The following is an 11,233-nucleotide window of genomic DNA, read 5'->3' on the forward strand; positions in this document are numbered from 1 at the left end:
TTAGATGGAGTGTCACTTATACATAGGAGCTGTGGGATTTTAGTTATTAAAAATGTTGCCTCCCTACTGAAAGGGCTGTAAATAATAATAACTTGCTGTTTTCCTAATAAGTTACTGCTGGCACAGATTGTCTGGTGTTGTAGTCAAACCCTGTTCCCTTCAATGGTGTAGAGCTGCAATAACACACATCCTCTGAACAGGTATGGCGCTGCCATGCTTTCCCAGCAGAGGGCAGCAGCCAGTAAAATGATGACTGCAGCTGTAGTGGTGGGGAGTGGAGTATAAGAGGTGAAGTATCTGAGGAGATAATGCGTAACACAGAGGTGGATTCAATATGTAAGTCTGGGATCACACGATCATATAAGATGGCCAATTGCTATCTCCTGTTTTAGCGGACAGCTCTTGGCCCAGTATTATTCTATGGGGCAGCTCAGATCTGCGATTATTTTCTCATGCTGATTCAGTAGCAGACTGCGATTGGTAGCAAGACTAGTGCAAGTCTAAAATCGTGTGAAACATCTGACTGCACTCGGATGTCACCCCAGTGCAGTCCGATATACGCTGAGACAGGTCATGGAGGAGTATGAGAAATTACTTTGTCTCCTCTGCATCTCTGCTGCCATTTTCTCATGTGAAATGCTCTGATCTCCAGCGCGCGGGCGCTCTGATCCCACACGCTCAGAGCTGTAGCCGAGTGTCATTCGTATACCGCATCCAATGCTGTACGCTCGTCTGATTCCAGCATGATGCAGATTGTAGCAGCACATCGGTGGCCCACACTCCCAGTAGTAGAGATGAGTCCTGACCGTGTGATTTGCTGGTGATTCTGATTTCACTTCTTAGCATCTGTTCTGCATTTGATGCCTCGGGTATAAAGTTCTGTTTGTCCGGCGCCGACTGCAGTCGTGTATGGATCGGAGTGTCAGAGAGCGCTCTAGAATTTCATGGGGTACTCTGTATTTTCAGTGATTTCAAGCTTTTATATATTTTTTCTTGTCAAACCTGAGATGTTGACTTAGAATCTGGTTTAGTTCCTTGTGGATTTATTATGTATTATTTCCCCTTCCCTCGCGTTGCTTCATTTCCAGGAACCGTCTGCAGGTGACACCCTGCTCCTGCGAGCAGACGCTTCTACTGCTTTTGAGACGTCTTCAAGATGTGCGGAATAATAACATCGAATATCCCTTTTTCCAAAGGAAAAGTGGAAAAGAAAAAGCCCTCTTGTTTGTGCAACTGAAATTTTATCTTCTGCGTCTTTCGCCCCTGATCCCGTGATGAGCATGAACGGTTAAAGGGAAAAAGCTGAAACCAAATGAATGGGGTTTATTTTTAGTCGCTTTCTATGCGGTTACACAAAATATTTACAGGAGGGATCACGACTTCACTTTCCACCACTACAATGTTCTGTGTGCAGAGCCAGCGTCAGCCTAAAATTTCAGACCCAGAATCCAGCTACAGTTATATGAACTTGGTCCGTGCCCTAAATCTAAGATACCACATTGTTTTATTAATAAAAGGCATTTCCTTGGGAAAACCTCCAAGATTCGGCTAAACATAAATTCTTACATGATGTTTTGTTGATTGTTTTCTGCTTCTGGACAAGCTGGGTGACGATCCCTGTGGTCAACTTAAAGGGATTCTCTGCAATGAGAGGTCAGAGGCACTGACTACATTACGTGGACATGTTCCTGCCAGGACGGCCGTCGGGTATCGTGCACCTGTCCTATTAAATCAGAGTAGGACTCGAGCTAGAATCCTGGCAGGTACCTGTCCAAACAGTGATTAGAGTCTCGCCTTCTGCTGTGGACGTTCGAGGCACCTGGGAATCCCTTTAAACTGGCCTAGTCATACAAGAATGATAGTCACTAGATGTAAAACATGGCAATATCTTTCTGTACATGGGAAGTGCTCTTTATGTTCTGGTCAGTGACAGGACTGAGCTTGTACAAGGTCCATATGCTGGTGGGTGACTAAACCATGGGGTTAATAGGAAGTAGTCTCTAGTTAGCACCAGGTGTTCCCTGTCCAGTCTATGCTGGTGGTCAGATGAGGTGGCTGGTGATGCTACAAAACAGTCATGTAGTCCCAGGGGTTCCCTGTCCAGTCTCTGCCGGTGGTCATATGAGGTGGCTGGATATGCTACAAAACAGTCATGCATCTGTCCTCCAGGAGAGTACCTTGTAATGCCAACGTCGCTTCGTTCTCTTTAAGGAAATCTGGAATATTTGCCAAGGTCTGCCCTGTGCCCCCGCTGCTCCTCTGCCCATATGAGCCGCCACTGCTGTTTTTAGTAGAAACTGTCTGTCCACGATAAACTTGTGCCTGATGCTCACAGACGCCAAACTTACTGAGAAGGATAAAGACGTCTCTTCGGAAAGTCTTGGTAAATATGGCATAGAGAAAAGGATTTGCGCAGGAGTTCAGCGGGTAGAACAAGACCAGAAGGATTTTCGAGTTGGAAACTGTGATGAGTGGCTTGTTCATAATGGCAGACAAGGCATAGAAGGATATGGGCGCCATACAAAGGAAATCTGTGAAGATCAGGACTGCCATGCGCTTGGCAATCTTCGTGTCTTTGTCTCCAGACTTGTAATGAGGGTTTCGGACAGTGATGTAGATCTTGATGTAGCAGGCACAGATGATGATGAATGCCATGATGTTGAGCATCAAGACCAAGATGATGTAGGCCTGGGCGAGCATGGTCTCTGTGTCCATCGGTAAACAGATGCTGACCTTGATGTAACTGCTAATCCCAACCAATGGTAGGGCTGCCAGAAAGAAGCAAAAAGCCCACCCACCCAGCATAATGAAGGCGGCGTGTCTGAGGCGGATCTTACGATCCAAGCGCATGGCAAATGTGATGGCGTACCAGCGCTCCAGTGTTATCACAGTGAGCGTATACACCGAGAGCTCGCTGGCAAACACCGTGAAGAATCCAGCTGTGTTGCACCCCGGACCGGTCTGCCAGTTAATTGCATAGTTATAGTACTCAGAGCGGGTGTGAAGGTCTTCAGAGGCAATGAGAAGCAGGTAAATGCCCATGCAGAAATCTGCAAATGCCAGGTTGCACATGAGGAAGCGTGGCACAGTCAGTTTGTAATGGCTGGTGATGAGAATCAGCAAGACGAATGCATTACCCAGGATGGCCAAGAGATTGACAAACCAGACCACAATCCTCAAGAAATCGTAGCCCATGATGTCTTCACAAGGGTTGAACTCGTCCGGCGTGGGCGTACACACTAGCTTTTCGCTGCCATCACAAATATCATACACATCGTAGCTCTTGAAAACCGTAGTGTGCTGCTCCTGCGCGTTCTTGATTTCCTGCCCAAATCCAACCTCTTCATCCCCCTGATCCTCAAAGAAGACCGAGAAATGGCTGCTGCTGTGAAAAGTTGTAGACTTCATGTTCTCAGTCTCATCTGGATCTCCTTCCATGTAGTCTTGGTAATACGGGCCGTTCCCTATAAAGGTTCTGACGGAGCGTTTCTGGTGGCTGCTCTGCAGGTAAGACTGGTTACATAAGAAGGACTCCAGGTCACTGCGGAGGGAACCGGACAGACAATCAGCGAATTGTAGAGCAAAAGTCAAGAGCACAAAAATAATTCAGCAACATGGCGACCAAATAATCAACAGAAGCATTGCAGCTCCCAGGGAAATGTGCGTAATGTGAACTATGTAATTCTGAGATATGCCCAGGCGGCAATCTGTGCGAGTGGCAAATCGCTCTACGGCACAAAGGACACAAGCTTTCCCTGACTCTTCTGGCTTTGTCCATGGCTACATTGTCATATGGCAAATATGGACTGTTCACCATCAGACAGGCAAAGAACTAATGCAGAAAAGGGGCAGGCGGTCGTCGCGGCTCTCCATGAGATCTTACTGGCTGCTATTCGCTACCATTGCTTATATGAAAGGTCATGGGGCCATCCCCCTCGGGGTTTATGCTCTTACGCATATTACAGATGACTGGACCTGCTCTTTATTTAGGGATTCATTATCGTGTGTTTTAGTTTTGCTATATTTTCAATTGAAGGAAAATTTATGAAGTGACGTTACCAACCCAAGACTTAAAGGAGTTGTACCATTTCATCTATTTTTAGGCTCGATTATGAGTCCAGCGCAGTCATCACTGCTGCAGTCTTTATTGTTTTGCTGCAGTGGTGAAGTCATGTTAACAGAGCCGCAGCCAATCACTTAGCTCAGCAGCTGTGCCAGTGTATATGTTTGTGGCCGCTGAGCCCAGCGACTGGCTGCAGCGCTGTAGACATGACATCAACTCAATCAACAAAGACCACAGTAAAAATTCACCTGGTTATTAAGATGTGCACAATGTCATGAGTTCAGTGCATCCCCATGCACCAAAAAATCAGGTGGGGAGGGGGATGATCAATTCCCACGAAAGGCTCTTAAAAAAGGCTGCAGAACATCTAATTTTTTAGTGATAAAGTGTTCTGTACATAGAACATGACCAGGCTATTAATGTGGGTATCTCCACGCATTGATGTGGTCGGTGAAGATGGGACCAGGCTATTAATATGGGTGTCTCCACGCACTGACGTGGCTGGTGAGGACAGGACCAGGCTATTAATATGGGTGTCTCCATACACTGACGTGGCCGGCGCAGACAGGCGCAGCCCAGAATGGGGACGTTACAAACCTCTTCTTTTTGGTCCAGTTGGTAAAGGCACAACAGTGACTAGGGTATGACAGGTCAGCAGTCGCCAGGTGCACAAAGGTATTTAGTGGGGGCAACTTCTTCAGGTACCAGGTGCTCTGTGCCTGCAGATGCTTCAGATACTTCAGGCCTTTGGTGGGCAATGAGGAAACTGCCGTCCTGGAGATGTCCCTGGATGAACAGATATATAAAACTGTGAAGTGACACAGACTGACCCCGCCTACTAGTCTAGCCACTCCCAATTACCCAGTTATGTGGGAACATTAAGAGAATTGTTAGAGACCAGGATATATAGTGGGTATGGAAAGTATTTAGACCCCTTTACATTTTTCACTCTTGGTTTCATTGCAGCCATTTGGTAAATTAATGAAAAAAGCAATGACTTTTTTTTGTACACTCTGCACCCCAGCTTGACAAAAAAACAAATGTAGACATTTTTGCAAAGTTATTAAAAAAGAAAAACTGAAATATCTCATGGTCATAAGTATTCAGACTCTCTGCTCAGTATTGAGTAGAAGCACCCTTTTGAGCTAGTACAGCCATGAGTCTTCTTGGGAATGATGCAACAAGTTTTTCACACCTGGATTTGGGGATATTCTGCCATTCTTCCTTGCAGATCCTCTCCAGTTCAATCAGGTTGGATAGTGAACGTTGCTGGAAAGCCATTTTCAGGTCTCCAGAGATGCTCAATTGGATTTAGATCAGGGCTCTGGCTGGGCCAGTCAAGAATGGCCACAGAGTTGTTCTGAAGCCACTCCTGTGTTATTTTAGCTGTGTGCTTAGGGTCATTGCCTTGTTGGAAGGTGAACCTTCGGCCAAGTCTGAGGTCCAGAGTACTCTGGAAGAGGTTTTCATCCAGGATATCTCTGTACTTGGCTGCATTCATGTTTCCTTCAATAGCAGCCAGTCGCTTCCTTTCCCTGCAGCTGAAAAACCCCTCCATAGCATGATGCTGCCACCACCATGTTTCACTATTGGGATTGTATTGAGCAGGTGATGAGCAGTGCCTGGTTTTCTCCACACATACTGCTTAAAATCATCACCAAAAAGGTCTATCTTCATCTCATCAAACCAGAGAATCTTATTTCTCAGTCTGGGAGTCTGTCAGGTCGCTGTTTTCACCACCGCGGCCCCTGCTTTCCACTCATACTTACTGTGCCACGGCGTCTCGGCGCGCTCCTGTTCCCCCTCCTGCGTCATCTTCTCTGCCCGCTCTCCCAGCTTCTGTCTCCTGTCGGGCGCGCGCGCATTAGGGTTCTCTGCGCACGCGCATTCTGTCCTTTTCTTCTCACGCTTCTTCTGCTCCTCTCTATGGTCCTGGAGGACCATGATCCGGAAGGTATGCAGCCACTCTGCATTTAAGGCCGCCTCTTCCTTTCTCCGGTGCCTGTTTGTCATTTGTTTTCCTGCAAGTGTCTCTGGCTCCCACGCTTCTCTGCGTTCTCCTCGTCTCCCTTTCAGCTTGACCTCCGTTGCTGTTTATCGTTTCTGTGTCTAACCGTTGTCTGTTTTTTCTCGCTTCCTTTCAGCTCCAGTCCTCCAGTGTTTCCAGCTCCTCAGTTCCCTTGTTCTTCAGTTTATCCGTTCCACCTTCAGCTCCTGCTCTACCACGGTCCTGAGTTCTTCCCTGTCTTCTGGTTTGTCTTCCATTCTCCTTCTGTTCAGTCAGTCTCTCATTATCCTCTTCCCGTCATCCCTGCCTTGTTCCTTCCTTTTGTTACCGGCTGCCGTACAGTAGTCTCCCCTGGGCCTGCTCCTAACGCTCCCTGTATAGGGGGTGGTCAATCTGGTCCACTCGTCCTCGGGAGGTTCGCTGTTTCGGCTCAGTGGGTTCACCTTCCTTGTTCTCCTGGTCCCTTGTCGTAACAGAGTCCTTCATGTGTTTTATTAGCAAACACTACGCGGGCTTTCATGTGTCTTGCACTGAGGACAGGCTTCCGTTGGGCCACTGCCATAAAGGCTCGACTGGTGGAGGGCTGCAGCGATAGGTGACTTTATGGAACTTTCTCCCATCTCTCTACTGCATCTCTGGAGCTCCGCCACAGTGATCTTGGGGTTCTTCTTTACCTCTCTCACCAAGGTTCTTCTCCCACGATTGCTCAGTTTGCCTGGATGGCCAGGTCTAGGAAGACTTCTGGTGGTCCCAAACTTCTTCCATTTAAGGATTATGGAGGCCACTGTGCTCTTAGGAGCCTTGATTACTGCAGAAATTCTTTTGTAACCTTGGCCAGATCTGTGCCTTGCCACAATTGTCTCTGAGCTCCTTGGCCAGTTCCTTTTGACCTCATGATTCTCATTTGGTCTGACATGCACTGTGAGCTCTTCTATAAACAGGTGTGTGCCTTCCAAATCAAGTCCTATCAGTTTAATTAAACACTGCTGGACTCCAATGAAAGAGTAGAACCATCTCAAGGAGGATCACAAGGAAATGGACAGCATGTGACTTAAATATGAGTGTCTGAGCAAAGGATCTGAACACTTATGACCATGTGATACTTCAGTTTTTCTTTTTTAATATGAAAAAACCCCAGAAATGTTTAAATTTTTGCAGTCAAGATGGGGTGCAGAGTGTACATTAATGAGAAAAAATGAACTTTTTTTAATTTACCAAAAGGCTGCTATGAAACAGAGTGAAAAATGTAAAGGGGTCTGAATACTTTCCATACCCACTGTAATTTACAATTAGACCAATGTACGCATAAAATAACATTTTATTGAGTACATTATAAAAACACGTGTGTGCGTGTTAGATATAAATGTGTGTGTGTGTATATGTATATGTGTGTGTGTGTGTGTATATATATATATATATATATATATATATATATGTATATATATATATAATATGTGTGTGTGTGTATGTATGTGTATATATATATATATATATATATATTTACACATTTTATGTAAGATTGCACTTACTTGCGGGTTGGGGAAATACTCGCTTGGCAGCGTATTAACACACAAGACCGTATTTTCTTCTAAAAGTTCAACTGGGTTTATTACTCCATAAACCCCAGTGGCAGAAAACACAAAACCACAATCTTCATAGCACGGCAAAACAAAGTAACAATGTTCACAGCGTGACTCTGTTCCATCAGGACTGTGACCATACACTCTTGGTCGAGTCCAATATTCAGGCTCGCTCTGGAGCCAAACACAGTCTGGTATTACCTGCTTGTCAGCGTTGCAGGCTTTCCAACGGCAATACCACTTGGGACCTGTTTCTGGCTCTGCAGATCCCTGTCCTCACCTCGTGCTGTTCAGGGATCCAGTTCTCCTCCCAGGACCTCCCAACACCCAGGCTACTCAGGATCACACAGGTGGCCTGTCCGGGTACAATTCAGGATGTCCATCTCCAGCTGGGACCGTCCAATACCCAGGTCACCAGTAGCAAAGTCCCACCACGTGCTCTTCAGGGCTTAGCACACCCAACACCGAGGTATCTACCAGGACCTTGCCCATGGACCATTCAGGTCCCCTCACTCAGACCATGTGACCCACACCCTGGTCACATTACATACCTTTAACCACTCCCCTGGGTGGGTGTGTGGCTAGTTTGTCCCGCCCATCTCACATAACTAGCCCTGCCAGCCTCCGATTATAAACATACCAAATACTTGTGGGACTATAGGTCCCAGAACACCACATCGCTTCAGGCTGGCAGCGCAGAGTCTTCTCCTCTGCGACACACATATCGGCCATTCACAATACTGCCGCACTTTATCACATTACCACAGTCATGCCTGCGATTGCCATGCATTCCTATGGCCTCAATACGCCTCCGTGCGTATACTGGGGAGACCATGCAGCACCCCCTACCTGTTACAGGGGTCACTGCATCACTATATATATATATATATATATATATATATATATATATATATATATATATATATATATATATATATAATTGTCTAAGGCAGAGGTGTCAAACTGCATTCCTCGAGGGCCGCCAACAGGTCATGTTTTCAGGATTTCCTTGTATTGCACAGGTGATAATTTAATCACCTGCACAGAATGATTCCAGCACCTTGTGGAATGCTAAGGAAATCCTGAAAACATGACCTGTTGGCGGCCCTCGAGGAATGCAGTTTGACACCTCTGGTCTAAGGGGTACTTCCGTCTTTCCGTCCTCAACTTCCGTAACGGAAATCCCACATCGCTGATTGGTCTCGGCAGCTGCCTGTCATGGCTGCCGCGACCAATCAGCGACGGGCACAGTCCGATTAGTCCCTCCCCTACTCCCTTGCAGTCAGTGCCCGGCGCCCGCTCCATACTCCCCTCCAGTCACCGCTCACACAGGGTTAATGGCAGCGGTAACGGGCCGCAGTGTAATGCACTCCGTTACCGCTGCTATTAAGCCTGTGTGTCCCCAACTATTTACTATTGATGCTGCCTATGCAGCATCAATAGTAAAAATGTCATGTTAAAAATAATTAAAAAAAACAAAAAACCTGCTATACTCACCATCCGCCGCCTTTTCCGCTCCTCGTGACGCTCCGGTGACCACTCAATGCAAGCGGCAGGCTCCGGTGGCAAGGATGGTATGCGAGAAGGACCTGTGATGACGTCACGGTCATGTGACCGCGATGTCATCACAGGTCCTGCGAGAATACCAACCCTTGGACCGGAAGCTGCCGCGTGCACCGCACACAGGGCCAGGACATCAACGGGCCTTCAAACGGTGAGTATTTGTTTATTTTTTATTTTAAGTCTGTATACTACGTGGCTCTGTGCTGTATACTCCATCGCTGTGCAATATACTATGTGGCTGGGCAATATACTACGTGGCTGGGCAATATGCTACGTGGCTAGGCAATATGCTACGTGGATGGGCAATATACTACGTGGCTGGGCAATATACTACGTGGCTGTGCAATATACTACGTGGCTGTGCAATATACTACGTGGCTGGGCAATATGCTATGTGGCTGGGCAATATGCTACGTGGATGGGCAATATGCTACGTGGATGAGCAATATGCTACGTGGATGGGCAATATACTGCGTGGCTGGGCAATATGCTACGTGGCTGGGCAATATGCTACGTGGCTGGGCAATATGCTACGTGGCTGGCCAATATACTATGTGACTGGGCAATATACTACGTGGACATGCATATTCTAGAATACCCGATGCGTTAGAATCGGGCCACCATCTAGTATATATATAATTATAAAAAAACAAAGGAAGCCAGACCAGATGACAATTTCAGACTGTGAAGGAAAACTGACAAGAATGGTAAGTATAAATAACAAAAGTAAAATAGGTAGACAAGACGACACAGTACACCATATATAAAAAAGGGAAATATATCCGATAGATAATGGAACACTGGGTATGGGTGAGAAATAGTTATTAATGATTATACATTAGTATTTAAACTGCTCACACATATCTAAAAATAGGACGTAGTAGTAAATAGTGATTACATAGCGTAATAGCTGCCAAGTGAGGTAGTTTAAATGGACAAAAAGTCACGTGTCGTTAAAGTGCATAGTGCCGTAACAAATACCTATAAGGTTCACATACAAGTAGAGCAATTATTACCTAAGTAGGTGCCACTAGTCCGAGCGTCCACCGCACCCGATGTATGTTTTGCAATTGCTGCTTCGTGCGAAACTTACGTCTGGTGTGGTGGACACTCGGACTAGTGGCACCTACTTACTACTACCTCTTACTATTTTTGGATATGCACATATGTATGTGTGTGTATGTATATGTGTGTGTGTGTGTATATACTGTTTGTGTGTATATATATATATGCGAGTGTATATGTGTGTGTATATATGTATGTGTCTGTATGTATATATGTGTGTGTATGTATATGTGTGTATGTATGTATGTATGTATGTGTATATGTATGTATGTGTGTATATATTATGTATGTATGTATGTGTAATATACATATATACATACACATATATATACAGTTAGGTCCATATATATTTGGACAGAGACAACCTTTTTCTAATTTTGGTTATAGACAGTACCACAATGAATTTTAAACAAAACAATTCAGATGCATTTGAAGTTCAGACTTTCAGCTTTCATTTGAGGGTATCCACATTAAAATTGGATGAAGGGTTTAGGAGCTTCCGCTCCTTAACATGTGCCACCCTGTTTTTAAAGGGACCAAAAGTAATTGGACAATTGACTCCAAGGCTATTTCATGGACAGTTGTGGGCAATCCCTTCATTATGTCATTCTGAATTAAGCAGATAAAAGGCCTGGAGTTGATTTGAGGTGTGGTGCTTGCATTTGGAAGGTTTTGCTGTGAAGTAAACATGCGGTCAAAGGAGCTCTCCATGCAGGTGAAACAAGCCATCCTTAAGCTGCGAAAACAGAAAAAAACCCATCTGAAAAATTGCTACAATATTAGGAGTGGCAAAATCTACAGTTTGGTACATCCTGAGAAAGAAAGAAAGCACTGGTGAACTCATCAATGCAAAAAGACCTGGGTGCCCACGGAAGACAACAGCGGTGGATGATCGCAGAATAATCTCCATGGTGAAGAGAAACCTCTTCACAACAGCCAACCAAGTGAACAGCA

General features: G+C 45.6%; 1 protein-coding gene across 5 annotated transcripts in view; it reads right to left on the reverse strand.

Moving 5' to 3' along the window:
* Positions 1–398: 398 nt before the first annotated feature.
* TSHR (thyroid stimulating hormone receptor) overlaps positions 399–11,233 on the reverse strand; it is a 127,836-nt gene continuing 117,001 nt past the window's right edge. For all 5 annotated transcript variants that reach the window (XM_077267448.1, XM_077267451.1, XM_077267449.1 and 2 more), the window contains 2 exons: positions 4,661–4,849; positions 399–3,541 (listed from right to left, as the gene is read on the reverse strand). In XM_077267448.1, coding sequence (XP_077123563.1) covers positions 2,140–3,541; positions 4,661–4,849 — 1,591 coding nt within the window. In that variant the 3' untranslated portion in view covers positions 399–2,139. The remainder of the gene's footprint in view (positions 3,542–4,660; positions 4,850–11,233) is intronic.

This window comes from Ranitomeya variabilis, chromosome 1 (assembly GCF_051348905.1).
Source record: "Ranitomeya variabilis isolate aRanVar5 chromosome 1, aRanVar5.hap1, whole genome shotgun sequence".
NCBI lineage: Eukaryota > Metazoa > Chordata > Amphibia > Anura > Dendrobatidae > Ranitomeya > Ranitomeya variabilis.